The 19515-nt window shown below is 42.1% G+C and overlaps 1 protein-coding gene across 1 annotated transcript; it reads left to right on the forward strand.

The window, feature by feature from the left end:
- The first annotated feature begins 33 nt into the window (after nt 1–33).
- On the forward strand, nt 34–5422 carry rpn1 (ribophorin I). Its single transcript, XM_058373035.1, has 10 exons — nt 34–404; nt 1232–1296; nt 1717–2023; nt 2265–2474; nt 2584–2776; nt 2947–3046; nt 3193–3331; nt 3860–3979; nt 4218–4463; nt 4597–5422. The coding sequence occupies exons 1-10, from the start codon at nt 159–161 to the stop codon at nt 4777–4779; spliced, it is 1809 nt and encodes a 602-aa protein (XP_058229018.1). The 5' UTR covers nt 34–158; the 3' UTR covers nt 4780–5422.
- Nucleotides 5423–19515: the final 14093 nt, after the last annotated feature.

Below are 19515 nucleotides of genomic sequence, written 5' to 3' on the forward strand. Positions count from 1 at the left end.
GGCGCTTACTACTAGCCAATCCTAGCTCGGCTTGTCGGAGAACGGGTGGGAAAACAACCGCTGGCTGCGGGAGCAGAGGACGGACGGGGCCTGCCTGCACTGCGCCGTCTCATTCATATTTTTGTTTCCTAATAAATCGGTAATATAAGTATCCAAACATGCAGAGAACAAGGATGACGCCGCGTTCGTGCCGCTGGTTCTTGTTTTTCGGCGGGTTGTTGTGTGGAGTTTGGGCTGACGGCTTGGTGAATGAGGAGGTGAAGCGGACGGTGGACCTCAGCACGCACCTCGCCAAAATATCCGCTGAAATTCTCCTGGTGAACCATGGAAACTCCGCGGCACAGAGCTTTATCATCGCTCTGGAGCCAGAGCTCGCTCCACACCTCGCCTACGTCGGAGCGTCTGTAAGTATATTGCACAAAATCTCTAAACGTTACAGTGGATCCAGTCTGAAACAATGGACATATCCCAAATGTCTCCTTATTATACGTGAAGTTCACTACATAGGGTGTGGACGTCATTATTACTTACCCTACCTATGTAGGGAATATGAAGATATTTGAAACGCAGCCGAAGTCGTTTCGCTAGCTTGCTAGCCACCGGTGCTAACTCTACTAACCAAGCTCGTACATTGTTTTACAAATTACTAATTCTTACCACAACTTAATTTAACCACTTTACTAAATGTACATGTAATAATTATACAGCTCCGAATTAGCTATTCTATACTACCTCTTTATTAGCGCTAGCTACTTTAGCGAAACTAGCTTATCATTAATGTGTCTTTTATGCAATTCCTAAAGCTTAAATAATAAGCGTGGCTGGACGGAAGGTGCAAAAATGACCATGATGGAAAATTCTTTATTAACTTTGTCACGTAAGCAATGTTTAATTCGTGTGTGTGTGTGTGAAAACGTTAGCATTAGCGCGTGCGTTTGCAGAGCGCCACTGTCTGCGTGACACGTAAGCGCTGTGTGTAAGCAGACACTTCCGGGTTTCTGTTGCGCGCGTGCAGCACGTTAGCAAACTACACTATAGGACAAATAACACATTATGACCCAAATTAAAAATCAAGCGACTTTGTTTATTAAAACCAAGTGCCTTTTTTAATGCACGTCACTTTTTAAGTCATTAACTTCTTGTTCACCTGGGCTGAATCTCAAATGACTTCCTGTTTGAGTACACTACAAAGTGCACTAAATTGTATTCTCTGTTCTCTTATTATAACCAGGTAAAAGGTGAAGAGGAAGAAGATGAAGCTTTAGAATTGAGGGAGACGTCCATTAAAGGACAGAGGTGAGTGACGGACCCAGTGTTGCCTTGTTTTTAGGGAAAATGTTCAAGTGCAAGCTCGAAATGCATATGCAAGTCAGTAGGAGTGACCAAATGACGCTATAAACAAATCTGCACAATTATTCAGTCATGAGTCGTTATTATTTGCATATCAAATGGTATTACTTGAAGAATAATCACACTCTGAATGGAATAGAAAAGATAGATAGATAGATAGATAGATAGATACTTTATCAAGATAGATATGACAGTCCAAGTGAGTAGTCAGGAAATAGACATGAATGAAATGATTGATTGTGGATAGAACAGCTACTTAGTTATGCCTGTGTGAGTTCTGATGGAAAGAGCGTTTCAATGCCCTATGCATAACTGAGTCTCAATCACTCCTTGCCTTCTCACTCACTGTCTCTCGCTCTCTTACAGCGGGACGTTCTTCCAGGCGCAGCTACCCTCTGCTCTGGTAGCCGGTGCTAAGCTGCGTGTGAAGGTGGAGACGGTGTACAGCCATGTCCTCACTCCTTTCCCCACTCACATCACACAGGCCGAGAGGCAGCTGGTGGTGTTCCTGGGCAATCATTACCTGTATTCACCTTACCCTACCCGTAGCCAGACCACCCGTGTGCGCCTCGCCTCCAAAACCGTGGAGAGCTACACCAAGCTGGGCAACCCGAGTAAAAATGAAGAGGTTATCGAGTACGGCCCCTTCAAGGATGTCCCTGCATTCAGTCAGGTAAACAGGATGTGATGGAGCACCTCATGTCTTTTATTGTATCTTCTGGTTTCTTGCTTCTTTGGAAGTGGAGAAAGGATGTACTAATAAAGAAATAGTATTTATTTCAATTATTTCAATTATTTTAATTCATATTTAATGTATAAAAAACTATATATTTGTTTGCTGTCTGGGAATCCTACCTAGTTTAGATTGGAGAATCTTTTAAACCATTATATGTGTGCACTTTTTTTGCTTGTAGGACACCATGAAGATCCACTATGAGAACAACGCACCATTCCTCACCATCAGCAGCATCACACGCACCATTGAGGTTTCTCACTGGGGCAACATCGCTGTGGAGGAAACCATTGACCTGAGACACACAGGGGCTTACCTGAAGGGGCCATTCTCCCGCTACGACTATCAGAGGCAGTCTGACAGTGGCATCTCCTCCATCAAATCCTTCAAGGTTTGATCCTGGTTTATTACCATCTTAAATTATACTACTTTCTTATAAAGGACCGGTATCATTGTTCCTGTTTTTTTTTTCCCCCCTGCTCAATTTCCTCCTCTTCCAGACGATCCTCCCCGCTTCTGCTCAAGATGTGTACTACCGGGACGAGATCGGGAACATCTCCACCTCTCACCTGCAAGTCCTGGAAGACTCCGTTGAGGTCGAGGTCCGCCCCCGCTTCCCCCTGTTTGGAGGGTGGAAGACGCACTACATCATCGGCTACAATCTCCCCAGCTACGAGTACCTCTACACCTTGGGTGCGTCTTTTCTTATGAAAGATTTAAAATGCTGATCTTGCATCACATTACTTTGATTTAAAATAGTGCACATAAATAACTTATAAGCATTTATTTATTGTAATAACTGCATTTAATGTTGAAGAGCTCATTTAATATTTGGATATTTATTGATTGTTTTTGCTCCACAGGTGATCAGTATGCTTTGAAAATGCGCCTGGTTGATCATGTCTATGACGATCAGGTTATCGACCAACTTACAGTCAAACTGATCCTCCCAGAGGGAGCAAGGTATCTCATGTTTGTTTGTTTACATCAGGAATTCCCATCTATTTGTATTACCTGATGAAGTGTTTAGAAATCAGTTAGAGAAACTTTGCTTTTATTATAACCCTACTGTTTAGTAAATGAAACATATAATCTGATATTTTCTTCAGGAATGTGCACTTGGAAACCCCATATCCCATCGAAAGGAGCCCTGACCAGCTGCACTACACTTACCTGGACACTTTTGGCAGGCCTGTTCTGGTGGCCACTAAGAAGAACCTGGTGGAGCAGCATATTCAGGACATGGTGGTAAGGATATGGGGTATAAATTTAAAGAGATGTAGTGCCAAACGTCCCCCATAAACATGATACAGTGATGCTGAGAGTCTCCTTCAGTACAGCAGGGCTGCAGGAATTGTTGATATGTTGAAGTTCTCTATAAGGTTTGTTTAACGTTTGTGGAAGGAATCTACCGTATGAGCACTTTGTAACGAGAAAAAGAGAGGCTGATGTCGGGACAGCTGTTTTGTAGAAGTGATGACAGGAACTAACTTATCTCAAGGAAAATTTTTAAGTGGTTTATTAAGAATAAAACACTCAGGGATGTATTGGAATCTTTCCAACTTCAGGGCCACATCACACCATGCCTTCATTGGTTAATTTCCTATAACGTCTGTTTTTAATGCAATAAAATAACTTTGCACATTCCATTTTGTAGGCATAGCCACAAGCTAGAGCTCTGTTTGTGTAGTTATGCAGTTTTACATCACTAAAACAATACTCCTAGAACCCATGGGGTTATTTGTAATTTATTTTCATGTGTTTTTACCTTTCCAGGTTCACTACACCTTCAATAAGATCCTGATGCTGCAGGAGCCTTTGCTGGTGGTCGGAGCATTCTACATCTTGTTCTTTACAGTCATCGTTTACGTTCGTCTGGACTTCTCCATCACCAAGGTGTGGATGGTTTCATCTGCTGCAAAATGATTACAGAAATTTTTACATCATCCTATCATGTGCACCTACACAAAACACTAGGAGTTTCTTGCACTGAAGCCATAACAGAGAAGACACAAATGCTTACACCCGAGTTAAACATCTCAGGAATCTAATATCTTCCAGATGAAAATCTCTCTAGGTTGTGCTAAGTATTTCCCTAAACACATTCCTTAATCTGTCTGTTTCTGTCCTCTAGGACCCTGCAGCAGAGGTTCGGATGAAGGTGGCCTCTATCACAGAGCAGGTCCTGACTCTGGTCAATAAGAGGCTCGGTCTGTACAGACACATGGATGATGTAGTGAACCGCTACAAGCAGTCACGTGACACCAGTGCCCTAAATGGGGGTCGTAAGAATTTGGAGGCGGAGCACCGCACCCTGACTAATGACATCGCTGGCCTGCAGGCCCGCCTTAAAGCTGAAGGATCTGACCTCGCTGAGAAGGTATAAGTTACACTGGTGATAAATCAACACAGTTTCATTGCAACTAATTACTTAGCACTGGAGGTCGCTTGATTATTATAAAGATTAAAATTTAAGTGGAATTGTTTTAATTATTTATATTTTTTTTTCTCAGGTGGGAGAGATCCAGAAGCTGGACGGCCAGGTGAAGGACTTGGTATTGCAGTTCTGCCAGGAGTCTGAGCGCCTCGTAACTGGCAAGATGAAGAAGGAGGCGTACATTGCGTCAGAGAAATCACTGACCGGCAAGAGACAGGAGCTGATCTCGCGCATCGATGGCCTGCTTGACGCTCTGTAAAGCACACGACGTGCACACACAGTGCTGTAAAGCGCCGAGATATACCCCAAAGCCCTCTCAACCACACACTCTGTGCCATGTTTAACCCACATGAGCACTACCGGCCATCTTACAGTGTGTGTTGTGCCTTTTTCATCCTATAGGCTGTGTGAGAGGGGTGTGCACATACACATTTACTCATCCGTCAAGATTTCCTTTCTTTGTTTCTGATCGCCAGGGAAATGCCTCAAGTCATGGGTTTTATATGCAGTTTTGTCCATTTTCATATTTGTTTGTTTGTTTGATGGGATCATTTCAGGAGAGGACAGGTTTCATGTTTGTCATGCCACATCTCCTGAAATATTTCTGTCCTTTTGCATTCTTGGCACTTGATCTATAATCTTTGCTCTGCCCTGAAACAAAAGCAAAAATGCTGAAGCTCTGAACACGATGGATGGCATGGTTTTGAAAATTTCTCCCCCATTTTTTTTGTTGGCTTGTCTCCAATTTTTTTTGTATAATTTTACATTTTTGTAAATGTGCTTTCATACCATGAATTATTTGGATGAACACAAGCGGTGTGTGTGTGTGTGTTGGGGGACGAAGGAAATACCGAATGTTAAGTTCAAAATTTGAAAATTGATAATAAACAGGTTGTCATAAATTATAGTCTTGTGAATTATTTTTTTGAATGACCGATATTATGTAATTAAGTAACTACTAAAACGCTTGGGCCTTTATGGAAAATAATCAATGATCGGATGACCTATTTTTGGACCCACTTTTCTATGAAAATCCTCTTTAGTATGTTAATAGTGAGGGATTTGTATGGCAGCCATGACAGATAAACAGGCAAATTACACTGATCAGGCATAACATTATGACCACCTGCCTAATATTGCGTTGGTCTCCCTTTTGCTGCCAGAACAGTCCTGACCCATCATGCACTGTATTCTGACACCTTTCTATCAGAACCAGCATTAACTTCTTCAGCAGTTTGAGCAACAGTAGCTCGTCTGTTGGATCGGATCACACGGGTCAGCCTTCGCTCTCCATATGCATCAATGAGCCATGGCCACCCATGACCCTGTCACCGGTTCACCACTGTTCCTTCCTTGGACTACTTTTGATAGATACTGACCACTGCAGACCGGGAACACCCCACAAGAGCTGCAGTTTTGGAGATGCTCTGATCCAATCATCTAGCCATCACAATCTGGCCCTTCGTCAAACTCGCTCCAATCCTTACACTTGCCCATTTTTCCTGCTTCTAACACATCAACTTTGAGGACAAAATATTCACTTGCTGCCTAATATATCCCACCCACTAACAGGTGCCATGATGAGGAGATCGTCAGTGATATTCACTTCATCATAATGTGCGTCATAATGTTTGATTGGTGTACAGTGCTCAGCGTAAATGAGTACACCCCCTTTGAAAAGTAACATTTTAAACAATATCTCAATGAACACAAAAACAATCTCCAAAATGTTGACAAGACTAAGTTCAATATAACATCTTTAACTTATAACATGAAAGTAAGGTTAATAATATAACTTAGATTACACATTTTTCAGTTTTACTCAAATTAGGGTGATGAGTACACCCTACAACAAAAACTACTACATCTAGTACTTCGTATGGCCTCCATGATTTTTAATGAAAGTCTTCTAGGCATGGAATAAACAAGTTGGCAACATTTTGCAACTTCTATCTTTTTCTATTCTTCAATAATGAGCTCTTTTAGAGACTGGATGCTGGATGGAGAGTGATGCTCAACTTCTCTCTTCAGAATTCCCCATATGTGTTTGATTGGGTTCAGATCAGGAGACATACTTGGCCATTGAATCACTTTCACTCTGTTCTTCTTCAGAAATCCAGCAGTGGCCTTAGATGTGTGTTTAGGATCATTGTCATGTTGGAAAAGTGAACGACGACCAAGGGCACAGAGCATCTTCGCTTTCAGTACAGAGCAGCACATCTGTGAATTCATGATGCCATCAATGAAATGCAGCTCCCCGACACCAGCAGCACTCATGCAGACCCACATAAGGATACTGCCACCACCATGTTTCACTGTAGGCACCATGCATTTTTCTTTGTATTCCTCACCTTTGCGACAGCTTACAGTTTTGAAGCCATCACTTCCAAAAACATTTATCTTGGTCTCATCACTCCAGAGTCCCAGTGGTCTTCATCTTTGTCAGTATGGGCCCTGGCAAACTCTAGGCAGGCTTTTTTGTGCCTGGACTTTAGGAGAGGCTTCTTTCGTGGACGGCACCCATGCATGCCATTCCTCTGCAGTGTACGCCGTATTGTGTCACGGGAAACAGTCACCCCAGTTTGGCTTTCTAGATAACTGCAGTGAACTTGCATGCCGAATTTCTTCAACCCTTCTCATAAGAAGACGCTCCTGTCGAGGTGTTAACTCCCGTGGACGATCTGGACGTCTCTGTGAGATGGTTGCAGTTTCATCTGTTTCAGATTTTTGTACCACTTTTGCTACAGTATTCTGACTGATAAGTAAAGCTTTGCTGATCTTCTTGTACACCTTTCTTGTGACATTTCTACTCCATGTGGCACCATTGCTGACAGCATGAAATGGGAAGGGTTTTTTTTTTTAAGTAACACCCTTTTATAGTCCACTGTCTGCTGGACACCTGTGTAATGATGGATTAGACTGACCCCTGGTTGAATTCTTGTTAAATTAGACATTTGTAGTCTAAAATTTAGCTTTGCTCCAGAGACTTTCAGTGGGGTGTACTCATTTTTGCATCACCCTAATTTGAGTAAAACTGACAATTTTGTTCTCAAAGTTATATTATTAACCTTACTTTCATGTTATAAGTTAAACAGATGTAGTTGGGAATAGTTAGGGAAGCTTTCTGTAAGGAGATCCTCATGTTTTATCCTTTATGAGAATCTGTAATCAGTTTTGTGACGCTTTTTGTACAATTTTCCCGAGGATTTCAGAGATCACAAAATTCTCTGATTCTGATTCTTATGTGACGTTGCATATCATCACCACGGGGTGGCGCCAAACAGCCACAGAACTAAAAGCTAAAACCCAGAGAGAAATGTCTCATAAAAAAGTTTATCCTATTCTACTTAAATGATTTCTGCAGTATCCACTATCTTTCAGGTGTTAGGAAGTCTTTGCTTAAACTAAAATATATATTAAAGTTGACATCATTAATGTGTGAAGAGAAGTCTAGAGTTCTGTCTGGAAACCATCGCTAATATTTGTGTTATAGTGATAACCATCAGGTCTGTGATTTAGTGGAGAGCTGCGTTTAATCCCAGTGCAGCCAATTCACCTTTAGGTAATAAAGAGCCTGATTTTTCCTGATTTCTGCCACTTTGCCTTCCACATGCATGTGTGATGGTAATTCCTCGCCGTGTTTGTCTCTGTGTCTACAGTTACACTTCCAGTTAAGTCCTAAGAGCAGGTCTAATGAAGGCAGGGGCCAGGCTGAGGTCACGGCTTTCCCCAAGAGGTCACGCTGAAGTCATTTCCTGGGCCGAAATAACGAGATCCCTCCTCGGCTGTGTTAATAACACGAACATATTGTATACGTGCCGTATAATAATCATTCCACTGGAGAGAAACCCAAGCACTGATGCTTTGAGAAGATGAAAGCACACAATAGAGTGCGATGTTGTTTTATTTTCCTTTCCTTTTCTTTCTTTCACTGTGAAAGGGTGGGAATCTGTCTAAAACCTTCCGTTTCACACGTCAGCGGATGTGTTATGATTATGTCAGAAAAGCTTGTTGTTCAAGGGCATGTGTAAGTGTTTTGTAACTTTTCATATGAACAAACACTGGAAATTTGAGGGAAAGATCGGCACAGATGCCGAGTTTGAAGTGCCACATGTATTCAAATTCTCAAAACCACACACAATTCTCTGTGTATGGATTTTTCTATCATTTTTTTCCCCCCAAGAGTGCTGTCATGTGTCGTACGTCTTTCTTTTTGAACATGTTAAAAGAGGGAAAATGCAACATGGTGGATAAAAAAAACAGCCCAAAGTTATTTCCACGTAATTTCTAATACAATCCAGTGATGGAGCTGAAAGACCTGAGAGCCTTGCTAAAGGTTTTGAGGATTTGAACTCACAACCTTCTCTTTACAGGATACAAATATAACTTCCCAGAACCTTCCCATTTTCCCATTAAGGAATAAACCAAAAAATACATTCTTTCACTGTGTTAAATGTAAATGTACGTTCAGCATCCTGAGTGGAGTTATAATGTAATTACATAGTTATACTAATGTAATTAATGAGCATAATTTAGTTATGTAGATAATGTAGTTAATGAGCATAAATAGACAGATACATGCTTACAAATCCTAATAGATAGATAGATAGATAGATAGATAGATAGATAGATAGATAGATAGATAGATAGATAGATAGATAGATAGATAGATAGATAGATAGATAGACATTAAGGACCACCGATCAAACTTTACAGCTGTATTTTAAAAATGAATTAAATGCACCTTCCCAGGTAAACCATGCACACTGAAGGTACTTGATGGTTTCCACTAAGCCACATGAAAAATATACACTTTACTCCCTCTATTTCTGCATGTGTACTGAGTGTGTATTTATTCATGTGTGTGCTGATTACTAGATTAGATAGAAGAGCTTGAAATTCGTTGCGGATCTCTCTCTCTCTATCTATCTATCTATCTATCTATCTATCTATCTATCTATCTATCTATCTATCTATCTATCTATCTATCTATCTATCTATCTATCTATCTATCTATCTATCTATCTATCTATCTATCTATCTATCTTACCACCGACTTTCACTTTTTGCTCTTATTGTTTGTCTTTCTGTCTGTTTTCTCTCTCTGTCTCCCCTGCTGAGTTCTACATGGCTTGTTGTGCCAGAGTTGCGGTTGAGCTGTTGACCAAACCGGAGCTGAAATTCTGTTTAAACCGGAATCCACAAGCAGCACTGTATCCTGACGTGGTGTACTGTGAAAGCTGCCATGCACACACTGAGGTGTGTGTGTGTGTGTGTGAGATGAGATTGTGGGGCAGGGGGTTACAGGTTAGATGAAACCATGTGGTCGTGCTCACACACACATATTCTCTTGTGCACTGGCTTGAATGACAGCCTCTGAAAACGTGAGCTCAAAGTTCCAACAGTCTAAAAGGCGACCCAAATACAAAGCAGAGGTTCGAGCTGGCTGGTGTTAATTAGTGATAGAGAAGTTACAATAGCAAAAAAGCGCAGAGAAGGCTGGACTTAACACTACTGATTGATTGGGTCGACTAAGGCTCACCTGCAGGCCTTCTACACACACACACACACCACACACACACACACACATGGGCACGCTCCCTGACAGCCTGCAGAGAACAGTCAGTGTCAGGGAACAATATCCTGCACTGTGCACCTCGCAACTGAGCGCGCTCATAAATCACCACGGTGACAGAGCCACCGCCCTTACTGTCCGCACTCCATCTTACACACACACACACACACACATGCAGAGGAACATGCATCCAAGTCGAAGGACCTCAAACAGTAATGCTAGATGAAGGAAATGTCTTCAAGAAAATCTTCAGCTTCTTATAGTTAGGCTGTTTTCATACAACTGTATCCACTTCTTGTAGTATTTTTATCCAGTCCCCGCTAAACAGACTGTCAGTGTGTCAGGAAGGGATCCAGTAATGTCGGAATTGAATGTTTAATTTAATCCTGCCTGTTCTGATGCTTCCAGCTGGTCAGTTTTCAAAAGATCTCATAATCCTGTGCGTCAGCTTTGGTGCAAGAGCAAGAGTTTTTGGAGAAAACTGGAAAAAACTGGAGAAAAAAAAAGAAAACTGCTGGACAAGGAGCGGGTTGTATACAAAAGTTAGAGGAAGTCACTGTTCACAATACAGTGTATGATGCTGTAACACACTTTTATTTCTTCGCATCAACGAGTTTTCAGCCATAGACATTTCTCGAGTTCATAAAACCAAACATTAAAAATCAAACAATTTCAAAATGTTCTTTTTTTTGTGGTACATCAAACTTAATTGTTAAATTCGCTTTGATTATTGACCGTCTTTGATTTCTCTGACTGTTTTTGTTGTAACAGTCCAGTGTAGAAAGAATATCCCTCAGTGTCCAATTATAAATTAAAGCCATAATCTAAGGCTATTAAATTATTAATGTACTATCTATTCTATTGATTAACACAGGCAACTGAAATTAGAATGAAACATTTCTAACACAATTTAGCAAAAAGAATTTCAAGTTATAGGTCAGGTGTGTATTCTAACATTAAATCGTACTAAAATGTCAAATTGTAGGTGCTATGGGTCTCTTAATACACTGGAGCTACCTTTTGCTTGTATATATTTGTAAGAAATACTCATTGTACACAAACCACTGGTTCTCAGAGCGGGGTCCAGTACCCACAGGCATCTATTAAGCCTAGCCAGGGGATCTTATTCTAATTCTAAAGGCGTCTGTAGCATTTCATTTACAGTTAAAGCTGCAAAAAGATTAAAAACTCCAGAACTGGATCAAGCAGGTACAATTCTACGAGCATCACTCATCTGTGTGCAGGTGGACATACTGTATGACCCCTAAATGTCCACACTCTGAGCTCTCGAGCTCTCGTCTGTCTTTTCCTGGCTTCTCTGCTTCTCTTTTCTCCTTTGCTCTCATCTTTCCTCCTACACACACACACACATATACACAAAGCTACACAGTGCATTCTGGCACATTTTTTTTGAGAATGCGTAATTTGGCCTTGCGCTTATGAAAAGCGAGCGCGATGGTTTGGAAGTGGAGGCCGAAGCCATGACAATGGGCTCTGTGAGAGCGAAAGCCGGTCTCAGCCATTCCACCCTGACAAGCACTCAGAGAGAGAGAGAGAGAGAGAGAGAGAGAGAGAGAGAGAGATGGAAAGGGAGAGTTGAGACATGGAAAAAAATGAGAGCAGGAGTGAGAGAGGGAGGCACTTTCGGTCCTGGAAAAGAGAGAGACAGAAACAGAGAAGGATGAAAGCTCGCCACTCTCTCCCTCTATCCTACGAGAGAGAGCAAGAGAGAGAGATAGAAAGGGATGAAAGGTTAGGTGGGTGTGTGTGCCGTGCAGGTGGGCAGGTGTGACCAGGGCGGTAAGTGACAAGCGGACGGCAGCGTCTGAGGGACACAATGGCATGGTCTGTTCCACCCTCACAGCTGCAGGGGGCGGAGATGAGCACGGCTGACAGACAGACAGCCGCTGCAGAAGACAGGGTGGAGGGAAGCAGAAAGATGGAAGGAAGACGCTGGTGGAGAGACTTCAAACGCAGGATTGGGTCCTGGGTGCTGAGAGATGCATTCTTTCCGAGAGAGGACACGGGAGGGGGATGGGAGGCAAAAGGAGACGGACTGATATAGAGAGAAAGGTGGAACATCAATGAAATTGTGTGTGTCCGTCCACTAATATTCATGGTGTACCTGTGATGTGAAGTATGAATGAGCTTATGGGATTATCACTGGGTTTCACCTCTGCACCAATTCTAAAAAACGCTTCTCATGTGTTCTTAGGGTGGTTAAGAGTTCTAGCATCCTAAAGCAGTTTTTCTCTCAGAAAGGGAAACCTGCTATTGCAATGGTTCTGGTTCTATATACAACCATAAAGCTTCCAGAGGCATACCAGAGGACTCCATTAGAGTGTTAATCTGGGAACTTAGAACCCTCTGAAGGACTTCTAGGGTGAAGAACATTCTAGAGAACTCCTTAAGGAGAATCTACATTTAAAAAATCAGGAATAGATTTCCACATGCTGTTCCTTGGTTAGAATGAATTGGGCAATTTTAACACAACTTTGCAGTGAATGTGCTAGCTGCTAAGGTTATGTCGCTAGTTGTGGCCTAATTAACTAGCTAGCTAAGTGTTATTCATTGAACATGGTGTTACATTTGCATATTTGTAATCAGTTGCACAAAGAAGGTCAGGGTTAGGTGTGAGTTTTTGGTGTATGTTCAATTTTTATCCAACTAAACAGTATTGGACAACCAAGATCATGTTCTGTTCAGGACAACGCTTTTAGTGATCCTTCTCAGATACATCGATGAACGAGTGATGAACAACTAATGCATCCTTTTTAGCTGAAACACTTCCTGATGAAAAACGTGTGGCTACTGATGTTGCTGCCTTTATATTATACCATTTATTTGCTTGTGTGTCCTTGTGCACATGCATTTTTACATCTTCATGTGGTACGGTCCAAATCTCCAGCTAACAACCTGTGGTTTCCACCACATGGAAACCCATCAAAGATCTCTCTGCACTGGGGCCTCCACAGGGAGCCTCCTGCCTCCGCTGGTCCATCTCTAGTGAAAGTGTGTGTGTCAGATCCCGTTCTAATGTTTTTTAATGTGTGTGAGTTATTCTTTGCCTCAGCGGGAATCAAGTTCAAATATCCAGCTTCCTGTTAGAGTATCCTGTGACTTAGCCATCTGAGGACAAAAGCCATTTGAGAACCATTCCATTACCACAATATTCCTACCTAATTTAGACCATTCGTAAAAGTATATGGTTATTAAAGTACTGAATTTTACAGCATTCTTACCTCAGATTTTAAGATACACAGCAACTACTGAACTCAGACATATAGACTGTGACCTCCTAGCCATTTTGCCTGGCAGAGGGGGGATGTTGGGCTTGAAGGAGTCCTGTGGTGATCTGTTACCTGATGATGCTTCAACATGCTTGATGTTTCCACTAAGTGGTTAATTAAATAGGCGCATTGCATTATGACATTTATTACAAAAAACCCAGTATGGTTTAACTTTCCTTAGCAGACATCCTTCTCAATGTCTGTTGCTTAAGGAAATTGTCTTCAATTACTGGGGGCCTCAAGCGTTTGCATGCTTTCTTGGTTCACCTCTGTTCCTAGCATTTATGTTCAGCTGCACTAGGACAGAGTGGTCTCTCTCTCTCTCTCTCTCTCCACTACACACACACACACACACACACACTTAGACACACACTTCCTAGTACTGATTAGAGGAACGAGGGCACTTCCCATTGGCCACAAATCTAACCTTCTGCTTTCCAGAACAGACAATTTCCCCCCACTTCAAAACTGATAGGAAACCCAGATAGTCCGGTGAGCTTAACGCTAAGAGATTCTTCCTTCTTCCTGCACTTTTTCACACACATCTCTATCACTCATATGTACTTTCACTCCTTTATTCCCTTCCTCTTGCTCCAGCTGTTCATCCTTCCTCAAGCCGTTAACTCTTTGGCCTCCACCTGCGTGAGAGACATTTAGAGGTGATGCCAGGTGTGCTGGCAAGAGAAGTATTGACGCCCATGAACAGGGCAGCTTTGACGCCTGAACTTGGCTGATGGGTAGGAAGTAGCCTCCCATTATTGCCGCTTCCTGTCTCGCGCCCTCTCCTGTTTACCCCTCTACTGACCTGCCTGCTAGTCGGCCTGACCCGATCCTTTAATATCTGACCTCAAACGCCTGAGACGCCTTTAACAGCCATTTGCGCTGATGCAGGGGAAGTGTAATGGTCTTTTGGCCTGCAATCAAGTGCTGATTGTGCCTTCTTTGCTAAAGATCCAGATTTATCTGTGAAAATATTTTAAGAGTGATAAATGTGAGTAAGCATTATGGCCAATCTAGTTCCTTATCTTGCATAAATGTTCTGCTATTCAACATTCTCACAAGATTATCTCACAAGAATTGGATTTAAATATTAATTGAGAACATTGCCATACACTGGCATCGTTTCCGAAGCAGCTTTTAATAGTCTCAGATGTTTGGTATAGTGTGTATTGTTACACATTTGCCACCTCAAACAGACAAAAGACTTGGGCTCTTGTATCAACAACAGTTGTTTGAAATATGGTGCGGTTTATTTCATTTCACACTTGTTAAAGCACCTGTATTTTCGCTTGTGCATATTATCCTATTTTGTTATTCCAGTACTGCCAGAAATTGTTCATGGTAAGAGTACATAGTAGGAGTTCAAGAATTTGTGAAATACTTATACTTCATGTTTTGAGAAATCTCCAAGAGGCACTGGATTGTAAACCTGTGTGACCATTTGGCTCTGTATACATAGTGATGCAGCCAGTACAAGTATGGAAGTGATTGAGATGGATTCTTTGGAGAATGATTTTTGGGGAACCTGGTGTATTTGGAGTGCAACACTGTAGAGATGTTTTTGGCAGAGCTTTTTGGCAAGGAGATGTTTTTTTTTTTGAGGTTGATGCTGGAGGTGGGATTCTGGATTCTGAAGAGAGAGAGAGAGAGAGAAAGAGAGAGAGAGAGAGAGAGAGAGAGAGAGAGAGAGAGCAAAGGAGGGAAAGCAATGTGTCACCTGCCTAATCGGAAGAGCGTTTTTGGAAAACAGAACCGCAGAACTGAAGCTGGTTGAGAGGAATGCCAGCAGGCAGCAGGAAACGATCCACGAGCCGCTTTCTCTCTCTCCCCCACCCAGCGTCCACTTCCTGCCAGAACTCCACACACTTCCTTTGCAGCCATTGGGAATCCCAGCTGGGACATTCCAAGCATGAAATGTAGTCTCTATCTCTCTCGCTGTGTGTCACACGCACTTACTGCAGACCTGTATGATGCAGCAATTCATCCTGAATGAACATGCACTGCTGGTAGACTACATCTTCAGTGCTGAACGACTTTATGGCCTGATATATACATTTATCCTCGACCACTAGAGGTCGCTATACTACAAAGCACAAGAGGTTGAACGGCTTCCATCAATTCCTCGGCTCTTTAACATCATTACTGATGTTTTTTTTAACTCTCTGATCACGCACAGGCTTCGTAACTCGGGCCCTAAACTCGCCGCACTGAAAGCAATTATTCTGATGAAATCAGCTGAAATTAAACGGTGCAGAGACGCAGACTGTGCGCGCCAGCGCTCGGGAACGCGCGCGGAAAGGGTGAAAACAGCGCGCTTCATGACTTTGTGGTTGACCTTTTCGGGGAAAAACGAGCTAATCCCCCTGTATAATGGACTCGGGCGCCGATATGGAAAAGTGCGGCGCTGTTATCGCGGTTGCCATGGAGACGATCGGAGCTCGCACGCCGGGAAGATGGCGCGTTATTAAACGAGGGAGTTTGTGTATATTGGACCGGGCGCTTTTTTTGTCATAAGTGTCACTCAGGGCTGCGCTCTGGTACCTGCTCCATTATGAATGGGAAGCTGTTTTCTTTCCAGCATGAAAAAAAGGGCTGGAGAGCACAGTTAGGCAAAGAAGTCGTTTTTTTAAGAGGCTGAAAGCGCGTGTCTCAACAGAGTGAACAGTCAGAGATCTGTTGACACAAATAGGCATGATGAAGCATTTATTAAAGATATCAATTAACTTGACAGACATTAATTAGGTTAGATCCAACTTAGCAAACCGGCCACAACCGGGGATTCAGAAATGTTACATTGTAATAATAATAGTAATAATAGTAATAATAATAATAATAATAATAATAATATGTTGCAAGGTTATTTTTTACTTACTGATAAGGAAAGCCCAGAACCCTGATGGACCAGAGAGAATATTTTTCCCTAAAGAGTGTATATGTTGTCTGCTGTGGTAGAACTCATAAAAAAAAATAATTTTCTATATAAGTTCTTAAAGTCCTCCTTATTAAATAAAGCTTTCCTATGCAATATTTCCCCACAATTTACCTGCTCTACATAGTGGAGGAATTCACTCAGGCCTGTGTGACTAATGAGCAGTGAAGGCTGAACGTCTAAATGCTTTTGGCCCACTCTGTGCGTATCCCTGGCCAAAATAAAACAACCCAGAGTTTTATAAAACAGACTGCTGCTACTGATGCTTTAGACTGTGGCCTTAAATCTGAAGTGCACATCTTTGTGCCACAAATATAGCCTCAGTGGCTCTTCGTGTGGTCTTCATAATTATAATAATTATTAACCTTGGGAAAGTAAATGTTATTCTGTGCGTGTCTATTACATTTTGATGCTCACGGCGCGCATTATTTTAGTTTTGTAATAGTTATGTCAGTAGTTCAGGCAATGCAAAGACCCCATCAGAACATCCTGATTAATCCTTGTACACGTGAGAAAACTTTTAATAGGAAGCCAATAGTCTGCTTTCTTTATGGCTGTCAATGAGAGTTAAATGAGTGCTTTTTTCCCCAATTCATAATAACTATTCAGATTTTTCTTTTCATTCTTGAGCCGCCTAATAAAACATGGTGAGCAATAAAGCAGTCACATGAAGCCATGCAGGGAACAAGAAGAAGCACAAAAGGAACAAAACAGCAAACGCGGCGATGATTTGGCTGATATGGATGGAGCGGATAAACAAGGGAAAACAAGCGCTCTGACCAAACGGGCTAATTTCACCCCTAATGCAACACGGTACAAAATCTAATGAGAGGCGGGAATCAGCTCACAGATAGCTATCATCTCTGCGATATGAACGACGCAGAGCGCATTCATATGGTAAGCGGCGTGTGCGTGCGCGCGCGCGCAATGGCCAATAAACCCGCTCAAAACAAGCTCATATTGGCCCGTTTAAATGTGTAAATATTTCTGCCCATGTGTCTCTATCAACCTGCACGATCTCACCCCCTCTCCACCCCCCCTCTTTCGAATGATGCATTAGATGCGCTGAATGTATTTGTTGTGCCGGGTTTCAAAAGGCACCGATAATCTGCGCGGGTGAGATAAGAAACACCAATTTATCCAGCGCCTCTGCGGAGCCCCGCATGCAGCTCTGTGCGCTCCGACACCTCCAGCGCCGAGCCGATAACGATTAGGCCATTTATTATCGGCGCAGGGAACAAAGATGGCCTCGCACCGATGAAATATTACCACCGGTTAATAATGAAAAGAAGAAGGGCCCCGGCATCTGATGCGTGCATATATAAATAATAACCGTGGACGGCTGTAATGCGCGTGGAAAAAAGTAATGAATGAATAAAAATCGAAATAAATAAATAAATAGAAATTAAAATGGCAATAATATATACTAATAATAACATTTGGTGAGCAAGTAAAACTAATCAGAAAACTTTTTTGCAACAACCTTCATGCCTACACAATGTAAATATGCACTTTTTAAAAAAATAAATAATTTATTTTAACTTTAGAAGTATTTTGATATGGATTAGATTTTTCTTCTTCTTCTTCTTCTTCTTCTTCTTCTTCTTCTTCTTGCGAGGCACAGGCCCTGCTTTGATGGACACGGTAAGATGGAAATGTCACCGTGTGTGGGACATGAGGAAAAGAGCAGGCAGAGCAGGCGAGCTCAGCACAGGCGCCTTTATTAGTCTAAAGTGTCTGCGCCTCTCTCCGGTTTTATGTGCTGCTGGAGCTGCGGCTGATAAGCGCTTATCGCGCGCGCATCGTGACGGAGCTTCTTTAGGCCACGGCGGCGACCTGAGCCGAGGACAAGTTAGCATGACAAAAGACTGCATTAATAATATTTAAAAAAAAAAAAAAAAAAAAAAAAAGGAAGAAGAAAAGAAGAAGAAGTGGAAGATAAAAAAAAGGCCTAAATAAAGTGGAGCAAATGTATTAATGTTCAACCAACACACATGTAGAACTTTTCTATTATTATTATTATTATTATTATTATTGATATTATTATTATTATTAATTCAAGCCATAGCTATGTTGCTTCCAAAGAACCAAGCGTGCATGTTGTTGATGATGATGATGATGATGATGATGATGATTATTGTTGTTGTTATTTCTAACTACTGCGATAATTTGTGCAACAGCTAATATAATACACGTAATACATGTTTTTTTCTTGTGCATGAAAACGTGGCACCCGTCTTTTATCTACCTTGATCCTTTTAAAATGTTTTATATGCACGTGCACATTTCTAGATACGTACTAAAGGGGATACAGTAGATTGGTAAAAAAAATGGAAACAATGCACTTATTGAAATTGGCTGTTAATGTTTAAAGGATTAAATAAACACTATGTGATTATTCAATTCGCATGTTATATAGCTACACAATTACAACTGGTACAAAAGGCGCAGGGTTTGAGATGCTGGATATAAATCTAATTTTATGCACGTAAAGTTCAATAAAAAAAATTTGAGCCCTCGTACTTGGCCCCATGTTGGCAAGATCTAGATAAGTGATAGACGAATTGCGCGTTACACCTCCACAAGCCTCATTATTCTTGTGCAGAAGTAAAAGTTTTAAGCACTTGGCAGAACCTCTGCGATCGAGTGGCCAAATAATTGTCTCTGTCCTCTTATCTTTCATTTTAGCCTCATTGAAGAGACGAAGAAGAAAGGAGAAGCAAGGGTTTTTGGATGGATGCTGATTTTTATCGTAATCCCCGGTTTGACTGTCGGGATATGACGGACGGTTCCGTGGTGTTGACAAGCGATTTGGCATTCTCCACGAGCACGCGAACTCCAAACACAACCAGGCGCCATTAAACACGGCATTAGCGATTTAGTGCATTTTATACAATTGAATTAATGCTGTCAGAGTTCACTTTCTTCCTCTCTTCTTCTTCTTTCTCCGTGGGGACGCGACGAGGCGGTGGCGGCGGCGGCTCGCGGCCCTGCACCTGCCTCGCGCAGCCACACGCTTGCGGAGCCCCGGACGGTCTCGTGCCGGAGATTTGGCTTTGCTGCTGCGGCTTTGCATGTTTTAAAACTTGGTGTCATGCGTGTGTGTGTGTGTGCGTGTGTGTGCGTGCGTGCGTGCGTGTTTCCCCCTTCTCTTCTTAATAAAAAAAACGGGAGGAGGAGGAGGAGGAGGAGGAGGTAGGG

This window comes from Hemibagrus wyckioides, linkage group LG21 (assembly GCF_019097595.1).
Source record: "Hemibagrus wyckioides isolate EC202008001 linkage group LG21, SWU_Hwy_1.0, whole genome shotgun sequence".
NCBI lineage: Eukaryota > Metazoa > Chordata > Actinopteri > Siluriformes > Bagridae > Hemibagrus > Hemibagrus wyckioides.

Bases quoted from the DNA above. Each gene is read 5' to 3' on its own strand.
- rpn1 (XM_058373035.1), top strand. From the start codon at position 159: ATGCAGAGAACAAGGATGACGCCGCGTTCGTGCCGCTGGTTCTTGTTT. The intron at 1,297-1,716 runs GTGAGTGACGGA...GCTCTCTTACAG, and splicing joins ACGTCCATTAAAGGACAGAG to CGGGACGTTCTTCCAGGCGC. The intron at 4,464-4,596 runs GTATAAGTTACA...TTTTTTTCTCAG, and splicing joins GATCTGACCTCGCTGAGAAG to GTGGGAGAGATCCAGAAGCT.